The following is a 25,260-nucleotide window of genomic DNA, read 5'->3' as shown; positions in this document are numbered from 1 at the left end:
CATAGAAAACTGACAAATATATAGAACAGTCACAAAACACTAGCGCAAAAACTGAAAACGTTATTACCAAAGAAGGTCATGAGCTATGTCAAAAAAAAATAAATAAGGATGCTGCTCTAAACTTTAAGAATTGTGCAAGAGCACAAAGAACACAAGGTGTTCCCCCCTCAGCCTTGCCCCCAGTGGAAGAGGTTCCAGACCCCCACAGCCCTGATCAGGACAAGTGGTTTTTGAAAATGGAGGGATTATTTATTTTCTAATTTGTTTAATTAAGAAATAAGTCACACTGGTGTTCTTTTTTTATATAAGGTCAGCTTAAGTTCCTTTTCTTCAGAATATGACCTGAATCTTCTTTCTTTGTTCAGTTTAGGCTGGCAACTGCATCGAACGTAAAATCAGTGCCCTTCATTCCTAGACCGGTTTGTTTCTTTACTGCTTATCGGTTTCTAGTGGGCCGCTGATAAGGAAAACGAATGCATGTATTGAAAATGATACCATGAACGGTGACAACATTGGTTTAGAATTATATGAGCTAAAAAAAAATGACAAGTCCCAGAAATCCCTGCACACCGCATTTTAGCAATGAAACATGAGCTGATTTTGTTGTGTAGAGAAAGCAGAATTTGATTATGCAAAAGTAATACATTGTTGTCTTCATGCGTTGCTTTCTTTCTGTTTGGCCTTTGCTGTATGATGAGATAACATCTGAGTGCTGGTCTTTCTCGCTCCTCCACATTGTGATGGCAATCAGGGCTCAGATGACAAGGCAGAGAACGCATAGCCTTCATTCATCCTCGAAATCATCACCTGAGTGTCCAGAAGGAAGAAGAGGATACCAGACAGGATGAGTATGGTAGAGAAGTTGATTCAGGTGTTGCCTTTTGCCAAAAGCAGGAAACAAACTGTATGAGAAATAAAGTGATAACCTTGAAGAAGCTAAAAAGTAGAGCCAAGAATTCTGCAATTAAATATTTTCTATAAATATATTCTATGACAGTAACTTTTCTCATTTTGATTTTTTTTACTGTTTTTTTTTTTTTTTTTCAGGAACATACCTAAATGCATGTTTACATTTCAACATAATAAAATATTGCATGTGAATATGTATCTACATACACACACACACACATTTTCTGAACCGCTATGCTCATATAATTCTAAGATAATTTTATAATCGTTCAGTAGTATCATTTTCATTGTGTGCATTAGCAAATTCCAGAGGTATTGTTCTTCCTGGCACTGATACTTTTCAATATTACTCGTTGAGGTGATGCTTTTCTCCAAAGACACTCACACATTGTTAAACTTTTAAAAAAAAAAAAAAAATGTTCTACTATTTATAGCGCTGGGTCATTTTGGTGGGCAATTTTAGGCTAAGTACCTTTATCAAGGGTACTACAGCCAGATGAGATTCTAACCTGCAACCTTTGGATCCAACCACTAAGCTTCCAGCTTGACTTTTTACTCAAGTACATGGATATAAAAAAAGTACTTTTACTGCATTACATTTCCCATTAACCCTTTTTCATTATTTTTGATTTTTTCACATTTATTGATTTAATTTTATGTCTTTAAAATGTCAGTATTAGTGTGAACAATGATGTCAGAGTTTCTTTTGATTTGATTGGCTCTGTCAGTTATCCCTTGTAGAGAGACCAATCAGAGTTTAGTGCTGAGTTTCCTCCCGCAGTGAAGGACTGTCTAGCTCATTCATGTCCGAGGACATGAATTCTAATGAAAAAACTGAGCATGAATATGCTTTTTTTTCATATTGTTTGAGTTTAACCTACACCAGGCTTTACGGTGATGGCAAAAAAATTGCTAGATGGGGGTGGAGACGCAGGGTCGCCCTGTCAATATGGTTTGTCTGTACATTTCAGTACACAGAAAAAGCTGAATATCAAAGTGCATAACATGGAAAATGGCCAAAGTGTATGTTTTCACTGATAGCACAAACTTATATCATGCATTCTTCCTTCACTTGATACTGAAGCTAATTATTTTTAATGTTTACTGTGTAAATTTGTTGTCGCAAAAACTATTGTTGCACAAAATAAATAATGTCATGCAATAGCAGAGATGTTTTATTAATTTATGAGCTATTAAATTATTCCAGACACTGAATTATGCTACAGCATCACATTCTAGTACTGTGTGCCAGCGATGACCAGCTGTACATTTTCAAACCATTTAAAGTGAAATGCAAGATTTTATTTTGAAATGCAATATTTTATTTTCTATAAGAAATATTAAACAATGAAAGGAGCATAACAGAGGACAGCTGGTAGCATAATGGTTAGTGCTACTGCCTTTGGATCCACAGGCTCAGTCTCCACTTCTGGTTGTAGTACTCTTGAGCAAGGTACTTCCCCTAAATTGCTCCAGTAAAATTACCCAGCTGTATAAATGGGTCAATAATTGTAAGCTTATAATAATTATGACACAAACATTGTAAGTTGCTTTAGAGAAAAGCATCAGATAAATGAATAAATTTAACAGCCAAGATTAACTGGTTAAAGGTTCAGTTTGCCCAAAGGTAACTTTCTTCTACAACAGTGCTTCACTTGTTGCTCTTGACCATGTTCACTCTTGAATAAAGAGTCAATTGTCATGCAGGACCCCAAGCTAAACCTTGGGGCTGATTTTGAGAGTGTGCACACACTTCTTCATCAGTCTCATTCAAGACTTCATTCTTTCATGCAGCAAAAGAATTTAAAGCACCCAAAGAAGCCCTTTTCAAAGACCACTGGAAAGCACACGAATAGGCAGGTACATCAGAGAACACGCACTAGGATTGTTGAGATTTTTATGCTGAACACATACAGCTGTATACAGAAGTTTGGGCAAATTGGGCATTTCACCTAGCCTTTTTTTTGTGGAAAGAATTTAATACAATCTCTCCAAGCCTTACACCTCAAAAATGGGGCAGTCTGTAGCATTGGGGTTAGCGTCACCGTCTCTAACTTGAAGGACCTAGGTTTAATCCCCCTCCCACTGTACCACCCTTGAGCAACACACTTATTCTGAATTACTCCGGTAAAACTAACCCAGTTGCATAGATGAGCAAATAATTGTAAGTCGTTGCAGCGTGTCACAATACTGAAGTGAAACTAGACAAAATGGAACGGGTTAGGTTTTACTGTGGATGATGTTACACCTTATACAAAATGACGCACTATTTCACAGTCTTCTAATAAAAATTAAAGCACTATATTCACACAAAGCAACATTATATATATATATAACAAAATAAACAGCACAGATGAAGAGCGAGTTGTCATCACCAAAAAAATCTGGAAACGTCAGGTTTTTATTGAAAATGGACTTCCTTCATTGAGGGTAGGGTACTCGGAGTCTTCCTCGTGACTTTTTGGAAAACGGAAACAGGATACTGAAAGTCCGACTGATGCAACGTCAGCAGTTTTTCATACACTGGACCAATCTGTGGTTGTGAAATGGGGGAGCTGAGCCTTTGGAGAAAACCAAAGGTTTTACCGCAACATCTAGTATCTCTACATTCTGATTGTGAGGTTCAGGAGCATGGTAATCCAAGAGAGTTTTGGAGTCAGTGCTCCTCCATGTTGACTGGAAATAGTTGAGGTGATTCAGGCATCTCTTAAGAATGCCCTCTGGCTGGCTCCTGAAGGAGCTATACCAGGCACATCCTGCGAGTTTTGCAAATATATAAACTTCCTTAATTATCAAGGCTTTGGTGTGCTTCAGTTGCGTCGCTCTCCAATGAGCTCCTCCCTGCTGTTGCTACAGTTCCCACAGCAGCCCTGCAGTGATGGGAATAAGACCAAAAGAGCAGGAGAACAATCAGACTCAATCTTTCAGCTAATGTTTGGCTTGTGAGAACCGCACATAGAGACTTGCCTCTACTGTCAATCAATGAGAGAACACTGAATAATATATATACTTGACAAATTACCAGAGCGCAACATAGTGTCTGCATTAACCCTAGTTTTGGTTGGGGGGTTGGTGGACTTCTCTCCTCCAAGGTTGAGGTCATGGTGTGATCCAGGTTGAAGACGTTGAGCTCATGGAAGCAGTCAGTCTCTATCATCTTCAGGAAGAGTCACATTACAGGTTCATCAGTCTGGGGGACCTATATTAACACTGTCCCTAATTAACTTGCACGATAACTTGTAACTTAAATACGAGGTACTACTAAAAAGACAGAAACATCTGAAAACCAGTAAGAATCCCAGGACTGACTTTCTCAGTTAAAATATTTCTTACAACAGATTTCAGTCATGAAATAAACGTTAAATTTATTCAGCAGTTCGCAGATTGCTGTACATTCTGCACTGTCTTTCTGCGAAAAAGATTATGTCCCTTTGAGTCAATTAAGGTTATTACTGGGTCATTGATTAAAGCATAGTGACCATGTACATAGTGTGTGGACTGACCTCATTCTGCCAAGGGATGGACACACTGCCTGTACAGAATTCTCTGTAGAACAAGCTATCTTTAGCTTCCAGCTCCACACCCCTAACGGTAGAGAACTCCTCGATGTCAAGAACACTCTTGCAATAAACAGCCATGGGCTGTGGAAACAGTATCAGGAAAAGGGGGTCATTTTCTAAAAACGGCAACTGATTATGAATCAAAATTAACACTTTTTTTAAAAAATAATTATTTATCTGAAGACAATTACAGGCTTCCATTGGATAAAAATGCAATTCAGTGCAGGATGTACTCATGAGGGAAAAAAGGTTTCATGAATTCAAATGAGAAAAACAGATCATAGATAAAGGCTAGTCTATTTTTTTGAAAACATGCAAAATCAAACTGAAAATTCACTCCAGAACATCAGGACTGCTCTGGACACCTTTAAATCCAGGCTTCAGACCAACATATTCAGTGAAGCTTTCCTTGTTATCTTAAAATTATTTTCTGTTTTTTTTTACTCTTATTCTGTGGTTCTTGTGTGGCATGTCTTCTTAGCTTTAGGAATGTAATTCTCAGCATGGGTTTTGCAGCAGACTCAACCTCTGTATGAAGTCTGTGTGTTTTTCTAGCATTCGCATGGGTTTCCTCAAGGTGCTCCAGTTTCCTCCCAAAGTCTAAAGACATGTATTTCAGTTAAATTGGTGACTTTATTTTACCCTTAGTGTGTGTGTCCTACATAATGATGAAAAAAAAAATAAATAAATAAAAATAATAATAATAATAATAATAATAATAATAATAATAATAATAATAATAATGGGGACAGCTGGTAGTGTAGCAGTTAGAGCTACTGCCTTTGGACCCAAAGGTTACACATTTGATCCTCACCTCTGGCTGTAGCACCCTTGAACAAGGTACTTACTTTAAATTGCTACAGTAAAATATCTCAGCTGTACAAATGGGTAAACAATTGTAAGTAGACCTACGCTGTTTCTTTGGAGAAAAACATCAGCTAAATGTAATAACTTCTCTGTAAGTGAGAGTTAACAGTTCATTGTGCAAATTTTACATTTGCTTGTAGTTTGGAATTCTCCTTAAAAAGAGCCTTTGTTATAAAACAAAAACCTATATTTTACAACCAAAAGAGAAATCACTGATTTCTGAGTCGAAAGAGTAACAGGCAGGGATAAAGTTGTCATGTATTCATTACTCATATATTTTCAACTACATTCTTTCCTTGATCATTGTACCACTCACAGATGTATTGCTCAGGCCATGTAGCACATGGTAATACTGAATAAAATGGCAGATGCAGTCTTGCCAAACCATAAGAATGTAATTTCTCAAACCATTCAAAGCCAAACGAGAAAACCAGTACTAAGTTAATTCGACTAAGTTACTTAACAGTACTGTAGTCGTTTAGCTCCACAACATCCTGTGTCACACAATCCAGCAATGTGTGTTGTCACAGTAACTGGTCAGAAGCTCACATCAGGAACAAAGGGTGTCTTCAACATGCCCGCTTCCAACCGCTTAAAGCTGATCAGTCGGAACAGAGGATGGGCTTTCACTTCCAATGCGCCACCCCCCTGGCAACCCAGTCGTTTATTGGGGTCTTTGACCAGCAACTGGAGCAGGTTTGAAGGAGAGACAAGTATTGGTATGTTTAAGATCCTGCCACGAGAATAAAAAAAAAATTATCTTATACATAAGTGTATAGTGTAGTTACCATCTGGCACACGGACTTTGAGTCTTCTGAGAACTTGCTGGAGTACTTCTCCTTTCCATTTGTAACCTGCCCCTCTACCTCCTCCCGAATAAGCTTCTTTTTGCCCTGGGTGAAGGGTGAGCAGCCCTCAATCATCTCATATATCAAACAACCTAAGGACCACCAGTCTGGGCTGAAGGTGTAGTGCTTGTGGTTCACCACCTCAGGGGCTGCAGTCAAAAGATTAAACACATGTTAAGCACATTGGCATCACAGCCTTGCTAAAGTTCATTTTCATGCTTCCAGGCTACACTTAGCTAATGTATGGATTTGCTTGAAATTTCAAACAGGATGTTTGTCGTGGATTCATGCACAGATAGATATGCAAAATCTTTATATAAACTATAAGAGTAAAGACTGGTTAAAAGGTATCAAACTTGGGTATGGAGTATTCACAGACCTTAGCATGGATACTCTACTTCCCATGTAAAGTGTTTATAAAAAGTATTTACCCCCGGGACGTTCTCACATTTTACTGTATGGCAGCATTGACCCATGATGTATTTAATGAAGAATTTTTGCCACTCATCAGCACAAAGTACTTGAGAATGTCCATGAAAAAAATCCAAACATTTTACTAAACTAAAAATAAAAGCAGAAAATAATTGAATGCATAAGAATTCACGCAGTTGCTTTGATGCACTTAAAGTACCTCCGAGTGAGCAAGTTCATACAATATGTTATGTAATTAGCCAGACAAATGTTCAGGACATTTCCATATCTTTCTTATCTGAGTGAAATGATGGGATGGGCTACACAGTTTTGGCTGATCCATTTGTACAGTAGGGTACTCACCCATGTAGCCCAGAGTGCCCACCCTGCCTTTAATGGTCTGTCCCTCGGGTACATGGATTGCCAGTCCCAAGTCAGATATTCGAATGTGACCTTCATGTGAAAAATGAGACCACGGTCACGAATAACAAAACATGGGCAGAGATATATGCACACTCATGCATATTCAAAAAATGCATGCATAGAAATGTGCTCACTAACACAAGAACCAGAAAACTCAAAATCTCTTCTACTTGTCTCTGCCAGCAAAGGCAAATACAGGATGTAATGGTTATATGTCCTGGTGTGACGCAAACAAATTCCAGAGAATTTCATGAAAAGTGAAATTGAATTGCACCTTATTTGTCATGCATTGTAGTGAATTCACACACACACACACATTTTCAGAACCGCTTGTCCCATACGGGGTTGCGGGGAACCGGAGCCTACCCGGTAACACAGGGCGCAAGGCCGGAGGGAGAGGGGACACACCCAGGACGGGACGCCAGTCCGTCGCAAGGCACCCCAAGCGGGACTCGAACCCCAGACCCACCGGAGAGTAGGACTACAGTTCAACCCACTGCGCCACCGCGCCCCCCACCTGTAGTGAATTCTTCAGAAGAAAATCAAAAGTATATTGACATTGTCCAACTTAAGGATGGACTCCTGAAAGAATCCTTGCATAATTAAAGATGGTCCTTACACTGTCTCACTACTGTAGAATCAGCACAGCAGGGAGTGTAGTGCTTAGAACCGTCACTGCATGTTTGACGGACCCCCGGAAACCCCACCTCCGGTTGCAGTAGAGCTGTGTGATTTCATCGACAGTTAGTCAAAGTAACCTTATTGCCTTTGTATCGCTACTGCTATGTTGACTCATCTGAGGGGTTAGACGAATATCGTCCCCCTGTTTGCAGTAGGTAAAACCCGTGTCTCACACCTCCTGAACCGCTTGTTCAGGAGTAGATCTGAATCCAGCTCAGGGTGTGTGGTGTCTGTATGTTCTCTTTGTGCTCACAACCCAAAAATATACATAGAAGAAGGCAATGGTAAACCACTTGTGTACCCTCCCATACCATTATATCCTGTTACACACGGTATTCTGTCTCTGTACATACTCAACCAGAAAATCAAGACACCCATTACTCACCATAATCATCCAATAAAATATTCTCAGGCTTTAGGTCTCTAAGAAAAGAGAATAAGGAGAAAATTGCAGAAACACTGAGAAAAATTGTAGGTTTCATACATGTTTCAACCATTTTTGGATGTTTCACCAGAGATTCATACCTGTAGACTATTCTCTGCCTGTGAAGGTCCTCCAATCCACAGCAGAGCTCTGCAGCATAGAAGACTGCTCTTTGCTCATCGAACCCATGCTCACCCATGTGGTAGAGGTGGAACTTGAGGTCACCTCCATTCATCAACGTCAGAACGAGGCACAGAGCATCTTTTGTTTCATAAGCGTACGCCAAACTTACCTTAGGCAGGAGAAAAATACATGGAAAGCAGCTTTGTTAATATTGAGGGTTTTAATAATAGTATATAAACATTATAATGGTCAGAGGTAAATCAATCAGTCAAAATCAGTAACTTGCACAGTTCCATTTACATTTACATTACATTTATTTTACATTTACTTCTCTATCAGATGCTTTTCTCCAAAGTGACTTCCAATGAACTCTATGTAGTGTTATCAGCCAAAGGGGTTGTTAATGAAAGCTTTGGTCTAGGGGCAGCTGGTAGGGTAGTGGTTGGTGATACTGCCCTTAGACCCAACATTGCAGGTTTGATTCCACTCTCCTCTTGTACATTTACATTTATTTCCAATGAACTCTATGTAGTGTTATGAGCCCACACACCTTATTCTTCAAGGCGACTTACACTGCTAGATACACTACTTACAATGGGTCACTCATCCATACATCAGTGGAACACACTCTCTCTGTCATTTGGGATCAGTAAAGTTTTTATGTATGTATCTATCTATTCATCCATCCATCTACTCATCGTCTGCTGTAGACCCCAGCAGTAAATGTCAAAAAACATTTCAAGTCTTATTTGAAAAACTCTAACAGTCACTTAACATCTACAGTAGCCCTCAAATACTTACCACAAATCTACTGTTCACTTTTTCTAAAATCTGCTTCTCATTCAGCGCCAAGGCTTCGCCTTTCCTCTTTTTGATTCTCTTCTTCTCCAACATCTTACATGCATACATCTTCCCTGTGGCTCGTACCTGGCACGCACATACCTGAGGAAGAAGGAAAGAGGAAATGAAGCGCTAAAGATTATTTTAAAGCAGACCTACATGTTTCCTATGATTTCAACAAAGTGTGTGTTGGAGGTCAATTTCCAGACTCTAACCAAGTTAAATAATACAGGTGGTCCTTGATTTAAAACATATATGACTTGCACGCACCTGGACTTACGGTCATCCCATTTACCTTACTGTATTATTTTCAATATATTATTATTTGGTGATGTCAACAACATTAACATCACTTGAAGTGCTGCTTCAAAATGCCGTGTTTGACTGTCTAACAGCCTTTGTGTTTTGTTTGCGATTATCTTTTTGTAAAACATTTTTTTTTATTTACAATGCCTAGCAAGTGAAAAAGTGAGTGAAAAGAAAAATATGTAAATAAAAGGGAAAATATTAGTGCAGCATGAAAATACAATGCCATAATCTATTTATATTATTAGTCGATATTAATATTATTTTAACACGAATAGTGTGTGAAACTTGTGAGAAAATATAGCAAAGCTTTTTTAATTGTTTATACATCCTTAGGGCTCATATAATATAAGATGATTTTCGACTAAAGATGGAGTCGTCCAATGTTGGGGTCATCTGAACGAAACCCTTAGACTAGTTCAGCTGTAACTGAACACATTAACTCACTTCTCCAAAGCCTCCCTTTCCAAGCATCCTGTACTGGCGGAAATTACTTTTTGATACTGGTTGCCTGCAAAACAAAGTGGAAAAACACACTTAATAAAGAGCATATTTCTAGCATATTTCTTATATTCATATTTCTAATACAAAACAAGTTAAACTACCTTACTGGCATGGATTTGATTATTTGACTCATCAGATAGGTCACAATACACATAGAGAAGATCTTTAACATCATATTTTTGACAAACCCAAGATTTAAAATAAATAAATAAATAAATAAATAAATAAATAAAATAAATTTAGAAACACTATACAAGGGCCTGATCAGGATGAAAGAAAATAATACGAGGATAAAGTCGGTATAGATTCAATAAAATTTGTACAGGATGGCCACAAAATCCCTATGCATGCTGATGAAACTTTATTAGAAATTGTCTGTGTATTCCCCTCCACCTCCGTACACTTTTTAATTTTTTCACGTGTTCCTCTCAATAGCTTTCCGTGAACAAATGAAACAGAAACAAATAATTAACAAAGGACACAGATTCATGCTTAGGGATTTCGTAACCCTAACGCTTTGTATAGTGTTATGTACTATTAATAAACTAAGGGAAGGCAGTCCCATCCCTTCAGAGCCCTGGGGGGATAGATAGGCCCATCCCACCTACGTCAGACATTCCTACTCAGTAAAACACGTGGGTAAGGTGCATTTCCAGTTCAGTAAAGTAAATCAATTTAGGGCCAAAAAAGTAGGAAAGTCAGGTATATCAAGTGTGCTAAATATATACTCCTTTAGCATATCTCTAACTGTCACTCAAGAATGCAGCTACTCAGGTACTAACAAATCTTATTTTCCTGGGTACTTTTCCCAGTTAAGCACCAGAAGGCAAATCGGACATCATATTGCCACCCAGCAAGAAACCGTGGGCAGCACGTACATCTCCAGCCATTTCCACTGCAGGAATCGGTCGAAGTACATGCTTTCGAGGTAGTCGGCAAAGGGGCGTCTGCTCAGGAAGCCGTGGATCAATCTGCCATGAATAAACGACAAAAAATAATAGCAGTGAGCAGGCCCCTGAGCATCAGCGGGCCAAGGGTGATCGAGGGGGTCCGAGACTCACTCACTTCTCGCACTCCTCGAAGAGCTCTGTGCAATACCCTTGGTGCAGTTTTTCTGAACACTTCCTGAAAACCCCCGCAGGTATCTGTGGAATGTGTCCTTCTGACTGTGGGAAAATATATAGTTGTCACATCGCTTGAGACAATGGCACAACAGTACTATATATAGTAACGACACTGTTGTGGATTCCAAGCTGCAGCATAAGCAATGTTATTGCACGGCTACAGAAAAACACAAAATGACTATCACGTGAAGAAAGAAAAGCAACCGCTTCGGAAACAAATTACACGGTACAACATAAGCAAAGGCACGGGGGTGATTTACTTCCCAGGTTTACCTGTGGGTTTAAGTACTTGTTAATGAGCTTCTGCGCATCCTCCTTCCTCTTTCCATCTGGACTGACCTCGTATTCAGCCTGGGAAGGGAAAAGTAGAGCAAAGTTTAACTGCTTTTTCAAAAAAAAAAAAAAAAAATTAAATAGCCATATATATATATATATATATATATATATATATATATAAAAATAAATCACCTTCTGCCCCTGTGGCTCTTTTCCATAGCACCAGTAAACCATTTCCATTACAAAAAAATTTACTAGAAAAATAAATGAAATTTGAATTATATCTAAAAAAAAAAAAAAAAAAAAAGAACTGCTACTAGAAGTAATGGCAGTTGAGGACTTTGCTCTCAAGAGAAGAATGAGATGAGATGTACAGTATAGTAGCTTTTCCAGTATTTGGGTTTCACAGAGAGCACATTTGTTTCTTGGGAGCAATAAAGAAATAAAGGAAATGTCGACTCCTGTACTGGCTGTACTGCTGCAGTACCTTTGAGCAAGGTACTCACCCTAAATGGCTCCAGTAAAAATTACCCAGCTGTATAAATGGGTCCATAATTATAAGTAGCTAAACACGGTAATTCGCTTTGGGGAAACGTGTCAGCTAAACGAATAAATGTAGAAGCATATGCAGTACTCTACTAATAATCCGTTTCTCCTAATTTCTAGAAAATGTGTTGAATGAAATGCGGGTATGCAAAAAGGCTCAGGTTAGCTGAGTTAGTAGACTTACCACCGCATTCAGGAAATTGATGCACGGTGCCAAGTCAGGCGTGGAATTACAGAACTGCTGAAAAAGCGCACGCCCGATCGGCTGCACCTCACAAAGGCTGCGGTAGTCCTTCTCTGTTCAAACAGCCGGGAAAAGGGGGCATGACTGAAACATACAGTATATCGCGTTCTGTAAATAACACATTGTCAGCTGTGCTGGATGGAGTTGTCTGTTTTCACTTGATGAACCAGTACTGATCAGCCATATACAGGTGGTCCTCCTCTTACAACAGGGCTCTGCTCAATTATTATTAATTATTATTATCATCCTCCCCTATTCCGGGGGGAGTGGCGGCGTGGCGGGTTCGGCCGGTGCCCCCTGTGTGACGGGGCTGGGGTTCGAGCCCTGTTTGGGGTGCTTTTCGACGGACTGGGGTGTGTCCCCTGTGCCCTGGGTTGCCGGGTTAGGCTCTGGCTTGCCGCGACCCTGCTTGGGACAAGCAGCAGTTGACAAAGGATGGATTACCTGTTCGGTTATTAATTGCATTATTCATATTAGAATAACAAGATAAATACAGTGCAGTAATTATAAAATTAAAGACAGAACTAGCTTTCATGAATACAGTTTATTCATTAATAATGAACACTCTCTTTTTGCATTGTACGCATTTTAAATTCATAAATTCTGAATTTAAAAATGCATATAGTAAATTTTAAGAAATTAAGTAAAAAGTAATAACAAGCGAAAATGTTTGTAAACAAAGGGCAGTCACTGCTAGACACCCAAACGCTGACTGAGACCCAAAAAATAACAGATACGGTGTCTTGCGGAAGTGCTACCAGCCGAAGTTATTGAACATCAGGTCCTCATTAAATGTTACGGCTAAACATCGAGAAAAATAATATAATAAGGTTAAAGGGACCTACTTTGTAAGCCCAGGTGGTCTTAAGTTGATGTATGGATGAGTGACCCATTGTAAGTAGTGTATCTAGCAGTGTAAGTCACCGCGGTGAATAAGGAGTGTGGGCTCATAACACTACATAGAGTTCATTGGAAGTTGCTTTGAAGAAAAGCGTCTGCTAAATAAATGAAAATGTAAATGTAAAATCTAAGTTGCATGTTTTAACTTAAGGACCACCTATAGCTTTTAACACATGTAGTTGCTGTCATAGAAGATGTAAATGGTCCAAAGACATTCTCACAACGAAAAATTCTCCAATTTGAAAATAAAGTACAAAAAGGCCAACGCCCTGACTGCATACTTTTATTAGAGGTAAAAGTAAACCACGGATGCATTTTGGCTACCCTTCCTCAACATGTGCAGACATAAGTGAGACAAGTGAATAATAGATACATTATCATGTAATAACTAATTGCACACAACAATGAAAATCGTTGGACAAAAAGAGCGAGAAGCTTTGAGACAACTGATTGGACATCTGATACTCTTTGAAGACAATTACTTTTTTTGACTGTTTAGAATGGATGTCAAATGACAATGCCAAATATAATGAACGTCAAAGGAGGCATTACATTACAAAACTTGATTTTTTTCATCCGTGAATTTCATCTGTGAATCCCAACACAGAATTTCACCCTGACAAGTGGGTCTACAATTTTTTTTTTTTTTTTTTTTGGAGGTTTGAAACATTTTGAAATGTAGAAGAAGTAAGGAAGAATAAGAAAAAAAAGAGAAACGATAGTGAAACAGAAATTGAATGCAACTAAAATTTCAATTTACCCTTCAGAAACATTATTGCAGAATTTCTCAGCATTCCCTAAGCAACTTTTTTTTCTGTAGCTACTCCGTCAATCATGTGGTTCTCCAATAGAATAGGTTAAAGTGTATCATGTCAATCGATGTAATTCAGTTAGTGTTCACCGCTGTTTTTGCACATTTTGGAGTGAATAAATCTGGTCCAACTTGGAAACCAATCAAACCAATCAACCAATCACAACTGTGCACCGACTGGGGTCACTTCATAATACTTATGTACTAGTAACATCTAAACACATTCTTGAAACTAGCCCCCATTAAAATATATATGTACATCAAATATGTAGTATAAATTTTTTACTGTGTTGAATGTTTTTCCAGATTTCATAACTCATGTGGTGTCTTCAACTATATCCGACAAGTTTAAAACTCTATAGCACATGAAACATTATCACTTGCAACATTGTAAGGTTCCCACGGATTCTTTCTGTGCACAGATATTTTAGTAATTTTCTTCCTTGGAAAACAAACATTTCCATGATAATATAGGCAGAAGTCAACCTCTAAAAAAATCAAGATGTTATGAATTATTCTGATAATCACACCATGGATGGCAGAGGCAGAATTAGATGTTTCTTTTAAAGAATTTTCATTGTGAATATTAGGGAGAAACCCAGTTCAGAGAGCACAGCCCAACAGATGTCCAGATTTGGCAAAGAATGTAATACGCTTCTTGTATACCAGCATTCTATTTAGAAAAAATAAATCTTATTATTGTACTTATTTTTTTAATTTCACACAATGCTGGATACAGCAAGTACTGCTGGTGCCTCGCAGTACCTGCACTGTTTATTCAGACATGCGTTTCAATCTGGTTTAGTCTGTGTGGAGTTGGCATGTTGTCCTCCAGGTGCTCTAGTTTCCTCTCACACTCTGTAAACATGAATATCGGCTGAACTGGTGACTCTGAAATTCCATGTAGTATGTGAATGAGTGTGTTTCCTACTTGGCCTTGGTCTTTATGATTCCGGGATGGGCTCTACCTGTCATATTTTCAGATTTAAGTGTGCCTCCGTAAACAGCATTTTTAACATTTTTATTTTATTTATAGGTTTACAATCACAGCTTAATAAAAACGTAGGGCAAGATTTCACTTTTAGTTTTGATTCTTTCCATCCGGTATTTTAAATCAGTTTGCATTTCCTCTTATGTGCAGAGAAAGACTCTTCACCACAAGATTCAAGTCAGAACTTCGAAACGTCTAAAGGGCAAGTATTATGACTAAAGACCCCAGTGGCCACAGAAAGGCCAATCCATACACACCACTGACATTTGCATAGCATTAGAAACTCCTGTTACCTATATTTAAATAATTCTAAGAGATTCTGACCTCCTGAAATTGCATCGTCCATAAGTGCAAGTGAAATTACATTAGTGGTCAGAAGGAGGGGGTTGGATAGCGACACGTGATCAGGATCCTTCTAGTAGAGGCCTTTCCTTTACTTGCCAAACACTCAAGAAGGTTAGTGTGTGGCCCTCTACTTCTGATGCCATCAGCACGTATATAAAAAGGGTGTCTTGACCCTGATCACAAATTGACAATTAGGTGAAGCTAAAACTTCCCCGTTCTAGTCGACTGTAAAATTGTAAAACCTGGTGAACTTCATTTAACGCTCAATAGCCTGCGTACAAAAGGCTGCAGATAAATACGGTATCATTCAAAGAAACCATCAGTTTTGGCCTTGCATTTAAAAAAAAAATGTTGCTCAAAATATTTCAGCTTTCTTTAGCCGGATAGATTAAAAGTAGCAGCTCTTAAAAACAGTACATAATCTTAGACCCTCAAAATTAATCAGAGGGTCTCAGAAGAAAAGAGCGGGCAGATCGCAGCACTTCATGAATCATCAATGTCACAATACAAACTTGAAAGAACTCAGTCATCACCATAGCTACATAGACCATATTGACCCCCCCCAAAAAAGCTGTTCCTTGGGACTGATGACATCACTATACAACTAAGGCCAAACATCAGGATACGAATAAGTAGGAGTTCATTATGCAGTTAATGTCGCATATACCACTTGCAACACTGTTTGCCGCTGAATATTACAGAAGATACTGAAGCTGTTTCATATTTAATGTTGTTTCTTACATGCTATACATTTTTGTTAAGCTCAGCATACTGTATCTGTTTTCTTTCTCCAACAGTACATGGAATCAGATCTTCCACCGACACACACCAGTCTCTGTCTCGTTCCCATTATTGCTTCGTCCTCATACTTACAAGTACATAGAAACACACCGAGCCGCAACCAAGGCCTCGCTTGCAAATTCCTTGTGGCTGAAGCATGCACAGCAACACCCTACACATACCTAAATAACCTTCCCCTGCTTTAGGAAGGAAATTCATTCCATAAAAATTTTTTGCAAGCTGAACTTTTGTAACTCAGTTAAGTAACTACCATTACTTTCAAAGGGAATAATTTTTATGTCTTCCCAAGCCTCAAAACTGACACCAGTTTATGGTAACATAGCACCAAATCCCATTAACATGGACATTATTACTTCAATAGCTAACTTTAGTTATCACGACACACAGCAAAGCAGTTTTCCTTCATTAATGACTATAATACTATATACGTAGCTGTCTACCTGCGCTCGTTCAGCTATTTCGTGGCTATTACGAATCGTACACTCAACAAAAACTCACCACATACAAATGCATGACATTCAATGTTCATGAATTAATTCAGCCTTTAATGCAAAAAAACAGAACAGTAAAGACTAAAGAAATCAAAGAAAACGATGCAAAGTAATTCACCCTAGGTGTACGAGTTGACATGTTGTGGAAGGTCGAAATGGTGCCATGATCACTGATGTCATAAAAGGTGAAACGTTTAAACAAGGACTCGTGGGGGTTAAGAAATCACTGCAGCACAAGCCAAACCAGAAATGAGAAGACAGTCACACAGTGGCTCTGGTCTTGTGCCACCAAGCTCTTGGGAAGCACATGAAATCCAAATTTAGACTTTGTGATAACAAGGAAATGTTTCGTAAATTAAAGTCGGGTTACTAAACGAAACATTCGTCAGCTCGACTTCTCATAAACCAGATGTTCTGATCTCTGCAGATGACTGTACATGCATTCTCCCGTACACTGACATCTTTTGTCTTAAACTTAATTAAAGCAAAATTTCTCAGTGGTTACTACTAAACACTGCACATGAAGAAAAGGATTTTGATGAGCAATCTTTAGTTCAAAAACCCTTTTATTAATTAGTAGATTTCTTGATTACTTTTCGCTTATTTAATTGATTGATTTATTCATATAGTTGCATCCTAGATTGTATGCAAGTGTTTATTTGATGCCACTCTAAATTAAAAAAAAAAAAAAAAAAAAAAAAAAAACTTACCCTTATGGAGTTTCTGTTAAATTATTACCCAGGTTGGTCATTTTGTGAGTAATAAGGGCTATTAAAAAAAATACTGAACCCTAGCTACAAAAGTTTGATCAGACCATTACAAATACATTTTCCTGTACAGAGAAGCATCTCGCAATGATCACTTTAACAAGTTAGTGTACAAATTTCTCTGCTTTATGAATGACATGTATTCCAAAGTGAGCCTTTCTTACCAATCGTCCCCCGAATGTCTTCGCACTGACTGATATGAGGAAATCTGAGCATCTGCTTCCATTTCCGACTCTTTCCTTTCCTTTTCCCAAGCCCTGCTGTTAAGTAGAATGAACAGATACTGGATGATAGAACACAGAATATTGTATGGGATACAACTAAGGGTACAATGCATGGGACAGCTGGTAATGTAGTGGTTAGCGCTACTCCCTCTGGCTCCAAAGGTTGCAGGTTTGATTCCCACCTCCAACTGTAGTACCCTTGAGCAAGGTACTCACCCTAAATTACTCCAGTAAAAATTACCCAACTGTATAAAAGCTTAATACTGTAAGCTGCTTTGGAGAAAAGCATCAGCTAAATGAATAAATGTAATGTAATTCAAGAGCATCTTACAATACCATCATCACCATGAAAACAGATTCCTGCTCTTTAGAGAATTTAATGAGACCTGTGGCACATCAGCATTTCCAGTTTTAACTATTACCTTAATCTGAAGGTCGACTAGACAGCAAAAAAAAACTGCAAACTCCAATCGTTCCAATTATTAGCTTATACGTTTCAAAGTTTGATTGTTTAACAATTAAAGAATTTTTCAATTTCTAATTTTCAAAGTTTAACATTGTAGCACTGAGGAGTTGCAATTCAAGGATTTGGTGCTTTGAGCTGGGCAGTACAATGTGGGCCACTCTGGGTTCTGTGGGTTCAAATCCAGCTCGGAATGTATGGGGTTTGCATGTTCTCCATGTGTTAGCATGAGTTTCCGCCAGGTGCTCTGGTTTCCTCCCACAGTCAGAGGACATATATTTCAGTTGAACTGGTGATGCTAAATGGGGGGTGCGGTGGTGCAGTGGGATGGACCGGGTCCTGCTTTCCAGTGGGTCTGGGGTTCGAGTCCCACTTGGGGTGCCTTGTGATGGACTGGCATCCTGTCTTGGGTGTGTCCCCTCCCCCTCCGGCCCTACGCCCTGTGTTACCGGGTAGGCTCTGGTTCCCCGCAACCACGTATGGGACCAGCGGTTCAGAAATGTGGTGATGCTAAATTATTTTAAGTGTTTCCAGGGTGTACCCTGCCTCATTCCCCATCCTTCCCGACCTAGACTCTGGACCACTGTGACCTTGCAATGGACAAGCAGTTACCAATAATGGGTGGATGTATTTTGAGCAGCACTGTTAGTTTTCCAGTTACATCTGGAACACAACACTGCATCTCAACCATGCAAGAATGATGGATCCATGTAGCAAAGAATAGCCCTTAACAAAAAGGACTGTTGACACTAGTAGACTGCATCACTACTGTAGACAGTCATCCTTTATAGTCAAGGGTAAGGAAAGAATTGTAGGGGGATTTAAACCTGCAACCTTTGCATCCAATGGCAGCAACTGTAACCACTATGTTACCAGCTGCCCCTATAGCCAAAAATAAAAAAAATTTAAAAAACCTACATACGAAATAACGTGAGACTACTATAGCGTATACATCATCGCAAGTCACATAGCAGAAAGGCATCAAATACAAGTTAATGGCATAAAATAATGGATAATTGCTAGTTAAACACTGACTTGGAAACATAGAGCCACTTAACCATTTTAAAAATTTAATTGCAGAATTCAGTATTTATCTGACCAGCTATATCGTTAGACTGCAGATTATAGAATTAGTACAACGTAAGAAGCAGGCAATCAGAAGCATTAATTTAATATGGAGCCTGTGTGTTGTAACACATGCAATAGGTGTCACATTACGCGTGTGTGCGCGCAGTATTATTAATAGTAACAACACGGTACCAGCAAACTGACACTTTCAGTTTCCCTCCCCCAAAAATTCTGGTTGCCAAACTTCCAGGCAGGGTTGTGCAGAGGTTAAAGCAGTAGACCCCCCACCTCCCCTTACCTTCTCTGGCTTTCAGTAGGACATTGTTGGCCACAATATCATCAATTTCCATCATTTTCTTGTTTACTGTCAACCAAAACTCGTTGCCGAGCTGGTTAAGAATACGTATTCTCCCGCGGTGCAGGCTAACTCGTTGTCCCTGCTCACCTGTCTGCTCTAGGTTTCACTCTACAACTCACCTGCCGGCTTTGAACACGCCCATACAACAGTTCGTGGTGTCCAATGACATTTCAGGTAGAATAATAAACAGTATTTTGAAACCACGCCTTAACTGCGTCCTGAACCTTCAAGGGCTGAATATATTCATTCAATCGGTCTTCAGCCCTTTTTACAAGTTCTTAAACCTTCCTTTCTACTGTTGGGTAGAAAAGTAATTCAGATTGTATTATTTTATGCAAATCATTTTTACGGCTATTTATTACTTTTAATACACTCTGAAAATATACAATTAACACATAAATATTAACACATACACCAATCAGCCACAACATTAAAACTACCGACAGGTGAAGTGAATGACATTGATCATCCCGTTACAATGGCACCTGTCAATTGGATATATTAGGCAGCAAGTGAACAGCCAGTGCTTGAATTTGATGTGTTGGAAGCAGGAAAAATGGACAAGTGTAAGGATCTGTGCAAATTGTGCTCGCCAGACAACTGAGTCAGAGCACCTCCTACCGAAAGTGGGCCAAGGAAAGACAAGAGGTGAACTGGTGACAGGGTCATGGGCGCCCAAGGCTTATTGATGCGCGTGGGGAGCAAAGGCTAGTCAGTCTGGTCCGATCCCAAAGAAGAGCTACTTTAGCAGAAATTGCTGAGAACCTTAATGCTGCCCATGATGGAAAGGTGTCAGAACACACACTGTATCGCAGCTTGCTGCATATGGGGCTGTGTAGCCGCAAACCAGTCAGAGTGCCCATGTTGACCCCTGTCCACTGCCGAAAGTGCCTACAATGGGCACGTGAGCATTAGAATTGGACTACGGCGTAATGGAAGAAGGTGGCCTGGTCTGATGAATCACATTTTCTTTTTAAGTTTCTCACACTTTCTCTCCACCCGTCTCCATAGGCTGCTGCTCTTTTTGGACCAACCATGGTCTATTTGCATATGTTTTAATCTTGTCTGCCTCTCTTTCTTACACCTGGCACTGTGCCTTGGAACATGGACTTTGCCAGACCATTGATGCTTGTTATATGGCTGTACCTCCTCAGTGTTTCTACCCTTGACTAAAGACTGGAGATCTTAAGGAGGTTGAAAGGTTTGCTTGATTCTGTTCTGCACCTCATCACTCCTGGTGACAGTGTACTGTATACAGAACTGTGTTAAGTCTAGACTGACATCAACCAGAAAATGAAGCAGAACCGGTTTTAACGTTCGCAATATATGCTTGCACTATAAGACCAGTGGGCATTCAATGAACAGCTTCTTAAAAAACTTACAATTTTTATTAAGCTATAATGTTTAACAGGTAGTAGAGTAGTTCCAAACTACTAGAAAGCTGAGACAAATACCCCACATGCTCTATCAAGTTGTATGCAAGTATTGACACCTGTTCAGTAAATGAAATCACTAAATGAAGTACAGATTTTAAAAAAAATAAACACCCCTCCACTGTACAAACACATTCCAACACAATTTATTGCTTACTTGATACTTGTTGAGTTAAACAGAAACTAACCAAGAAGGACCTTCACCTAAAGAGCATGAGCTGATGCAGGAGGTGGGATGGTACTGTTAGACAGTGTGGTCTTCCTCCTGCTATGGAGCTCCTTGTTGTAAAAGGGTCCAGGCTAAGATGCTGTGGCCTGAGCTCTGTGGAGAGGGACCATGATGGAAGATGTTCTTAGAGAAGTCTGCCCATGTCCTCAAGAGGGTGCTACCTACCGACTCTGTAGTCTTCCTAGGAATGATAGAGGTACCAGGAAGGCCGTTGCTGGAAACAATATTTTCATCATATGTTTTAGTCCAAGTAGTATTATGAATGGAACCTGAGTCCTCCAAAGTGATGTACGATGCTAAGCTATTTACACTGATTCACGCTGGTTTGTTGCAGCCTACCACTGTTTGAAGAAAAGAACCAGAGGAAGCACATTCACCGCACACCAAAACGTGAGGTGTGACAACCCATTTATGCAAAATGTTCATTTTTAGTGCAGCAATTCGGGGTACTACAGAATGAGGTACATCTTGAACCTGGTCAATTTCAGTATAAAGGCAGCTGCTATATACCCACTACACTACCTGCTGCCCCTAAAATTTTCATGTTATACTAACAATATCCCAGCCGTGGCTCAGCACACGCACAGACCAATGAGCCAGAAGTGGTGGAACACAAGGAACAGTACAGGGGTCTGTAAAAGCAAAACAATTTCTGTGATAAAATGAACACAAACAATTCCTCGTAACACCAAAATATAACATTCAAGAGGTACATACGTGTATATATATTTAACTTCATACAAAAAAAATTAAAGAACTCCAGAGGGAATACATTACAGGAAAGAAACAGCTCCCGCTCACCCCCACAACACAATGTAAAGTGTATCTAACTTGAAAGAAGGTACGGCTTTTCAGTTCTGTATTTCTGAATGAAAATGAAAGGTGAAATATATAGATGTTTTATTATTCACATTTTATGTGAAAGTGTATTGTGTACATTCTGCATCATATGACAGTATGGATAATGATTTTTTTTAATTTCAGGCTTTTTTAAATAAATTTTGCCAGCTGGTGAATATTTTTAATGTGTAATTTCAACAAATTACACCATATACTGCCATTTCCCAAATGTTTCTCTACAGTACCACTTGTTAAGACCAGATCACCCTAAATTGCATGATTAGAGAACAAGTGGTTTCCACTAGTAGTTTGCTCTCTAACCCTGCCCAGGCCAACAACTGTATTAAAAAAACAACTTTTATACACCAGATATTCACTTCACTTCCCATTTCACACTATTACCAGTAAAATCACATTTTTTAAAGAATAAAAATATCAACAATTTAAGTAAGACAATAAGGGTAAAGCTGATGAAATACTAAATTGTACAAATGTAGTTTGATACAAAAACACTTTAATATGCATCTGTTTAAAACAGGCTTAAAACAGTGAACAAATTAAAAAGCAAAATTATATTCTTGAATCCTGTACTCCATTATATCAAAAGCCTGCTGCTAAAACCTTCCTAAAAAGAAAAATGGTAAAACACATTTGACTCTGAAATGTTACATTTTAATACACATACCCAGTATATTTTGAAATCATTTCTACAACATAAGTCCAACAATCACTTTTGCATTTCTGTAATAAGTACATTACACCCAGACCCACTATAACTGAGCAACAGGACATTATAAAGCAATGTAACAACTTTAAAATGTGAGGTTCATTGGACACAATTAAAAGCTATTTTATTCAAATGTGCTGGTCCCATGCCCATTAATGGATTAATGGATTTCTATTCTAATACAAAGATAATCTTGACCGAATGATTTGACAGTACCATAAACTGTAATTTAATTGGTGAAACATTTCACCAGATATAAAAACAGCAATGACAGTCATGTATATCACTGTCTTTGTATAGGCATTCACTGTCAAATTCACATTTTTGTGCCAGTAAGAAATACTTAAATATGTACCCAACTTAGCTGCTGGTAGGGTTAAAACAAGTGCATCTTCTGGCAGTTGCTCCTGGATTCATGTGGTCAGTGTTTGTCCTCTTGGGGGACGCTGGAGATTCCATTCTGGTTCTGAGACGATCCAGACCCCAAACCATACAATCGTCCACAATATTTTGCATCGTCGATGTTGTCTTCAAAGAAAAGCTATGGGGAAAAAAGTATACAATGTAATCTATCTGGACAGATAGCATTTTGAAAATTATGCCCATTGAACAACCGAATCATTATCATCCACACTACATTGCCACAAAATGACTATAAAGCATTTTTAATACCTCTTTCATGCGAAAGAAGGCCATTCCTGTGAGTAACGAGTCTGATCCAGCTTGGTGTTGCCTCCCAATTCTCTTCAGTTCCAGCTGGTCAGCAACTTCCTGAAGACCACCCTGAAAGACACACACAGAAATAAGGTTTGAGACCATGTACATTAACCCTTGTACAATTACCCCCATGACTGCTTTATTACATATGACAATCAAAACATGTAAGAGTTCAATTTTTGGGTATTTTTACAAGATATGAAAGATGGCTGGGTAAGGATTCGCACAATGATAAAAAGAGGTATTAACCTTAAGATTCTTGCAGCTCTTCATTAGATACTTCACATCATAAATTGCAGGGAAAAACAAGTTGAGGATCTGGAAGAACTCGTGTTCTTCCTCAGGCAGCCGTGCATCGGTAAGGAGTTTCACCAGGTAACCAAAATCATAACCACTGCACAAAGGGAGTAATACAAGTCTACATAAATACATTGGCAATTTTTAGTGGCCTGTCACTGTAAAGTGTAGGTGATATTTCTTACCTATGGAAAGAGAGCCACTTGACATTTTCACATAATACTAAACCAGATGTCATCAAAAGTTCTGCAAAGTAAAGGGTATCAATGCCTTCTTCCTCATGCTTTTTGAACTGAAGACCAGAGTTCTGCAGAAGGTCTATGGAGTCCTGGGAATACATATCCTCTCTAAAATTAGTCAAAAAAAGAAAGGAGGAGAAAAAAAAAAAAAGTGATACCAGAAAGTCAGTGATGGTACCTTCTTGTCAACTAACTCCTAAAATATAAATCACAGCAATGCCACACTTTCCTTAAAGGTAAAGGGTTATAATATCCCATTTTATAAGCATCAAGATGTTTCCCAATTATGAAACCACAACATACGTTAAATTGAATTTAAAGTTGAACTGCCACGTTGTCGTCCCCGGTGGATAGTCTCCGTCTTCATTCATAAACGTTAGTCCCAACTGGATAATTTTCAGCAAATCCACATTGCAGCGCAAAAGTTGGTACTGGTAATCCACCGTGCTACGAAACTCGCCGATGGGCCGAACCACCACTCCAGGAAACTCTGTGTCCTGAAAGTACCCACAATCAACTTAAAAACAAGCTGATGCAGACACAAAGTATCTCAATAAGACATGCACGCCACAACCTTTAAAAAAATTATACTAGTGCATTCAGTACCATGGCAATGTAGTTATAACTCTGAATGATGTGCCGGATTTTCCTCATTTCTTCCTCCACATTGCTGGCCCAGACCTCACAGATGATCTGACTCGTGTCTGCAACTGCAGCTGGCATCCTGTACACTTGGACAAACGAATCAAGAGTGCAGTTCTTCCTAAAAGGCAGCCTGTCAAAAGACAGAAAGAGCATTTATTACAACAAAATTACCGATTGCTTCCAGTTTTGGTTCAAAATTGTTAGAAAAACAACAAACAACACAAACAGGAACATTATTTATTCAATATTCTGAAATAAACTGAACGTAATACGGTAATATAATCAGAAAGCTTTTTTTGCAATTCAATTGCTGTCATTAATGACATGTTAACAGTGATTTATCATTAAAATGAACTTCAGTAACATCACAACAGTCGTCAAATAATTATTATTACGACCTAGGCTAAGCTAACTTGAACTTGTATCAGTCAGATGAGATAAGTTCATGCGTACGAATTTTACACACAGACACTGGGCTGCCTAGGTAAACACAAACGAGTAAGCAGATACACAATTACAAAAACAACTGAATCCTGCACAGCAAATAACACACACTGAAGTTATCGTAAACCACATTTCGATTTACCTAATAACTTGTTTTGTTTCGAATTACCCTGCTTTCCCAAGTTCCCAAACGTAGGTGTCGTTTTCTTTTCTCCTACCGGAAGTTTAGACCTTGACGCATGCGCACACTCATGTCGGCAAACTAATGAACGCTCGACTATAGGTCACGTGATAAGCGCTTCTCGGAGTCCGTCACGTATTTACGCGTTACGTCAATACGTGAAGGACTCCGAGTTTAAATTATAAACCGTTCATCAGTTCGGG

At 38.9% G+C, this 25,260-nt stretch overlaps 2 protein-coding genes across 2 annotated transcripts; both read right to left on the bottom strand.

The window, feature by feature from the left end:
* Window positions 1–3,602: 3,602 nt before the first annotated feature.
* On the bottom strand, window positions 3,603–19,429 carry LOC108923749 (G protein-coupled receptor kinase 6-like). The gene is made up of 16 exons (XM_018734696.1): window positions 19,246–19,429; window positions 17,357–17,452; window positions 12,027–12,139; window positions 11,294–11,371; window positions 10,962–11,062; window positions 10,775–10,867; window positions 9,840–9,903; window positions 9,048–9,188; window positions 8,225–8,415; window positions 8,085–8,122; window positions 6,959–7,048; window positions 6,125–6,333; window positions 5,886–6,023; window positions 4,413–4,550; window positions 3,932–4,066; window positions 3,603–3,779 (listed from the first exon to the last, which is right to left on the bottom strand). The coding sequence occupies exons 1-16, from the start codon at window positions 19,298–19,300 to the stop codon at window positions 3,720–3,722; spliced, it is 1,740 nt and encodes a 579-aa protein (XP_018590212.1). The 5' UTR covers window positions 19,301–19,429; the 3' UTR covers window positions 3,603–3,719.
* Window positions 19,430–22,303: 2,874 nt separating this feature from the next.
* On the bottom strand, window positions 22,304–25,119 carry cnot8 (CCR4-NOT transcription complex, subunit 8). The gene is made up of 7 exons (XM_018734703.2): window positions 25,019–25,119; window positions 24,394–24,562; window positions 24,091–24,284; window positions 23,734–23,895; window positions 23,501–23,645; window positions 23,207–23,317; window positions 22,304–23,075 (listed from the first exon to the last, which is right to left on the bottom strand). Exons 2-7 carry the CDS (start codon window positions 24,508–24,510, stop codon window positions 22,956–22,958), a joined length of 849 nt encoding a protein of 282 aa, XP_018590219.1. The 5' UTR covers window positions 24,511–24,562; window positions 25,019–25,119; the 3' UTR covers window positions 22,304–22,955.
* Window positions 25,120–25,260: the final 141 nt, after the last annotated feature.

Source organism: Scleropages formosus, chromosome 3, assembly GCF_900964775.1.
Source record: "Scleropages formosus chromosome 3, fSclFor1.1, whole genome shotgun sequence".
Lineage (NCBI taxonomy): Eukaryota > Metazoa > Chordata > Actinopteri > Osteoglossiformes > Osteoglossidae > Scleropages > Scleropages formosus.
This window is presented reverse-complemented; position numbering and strand designations above follow the sequence as displayed.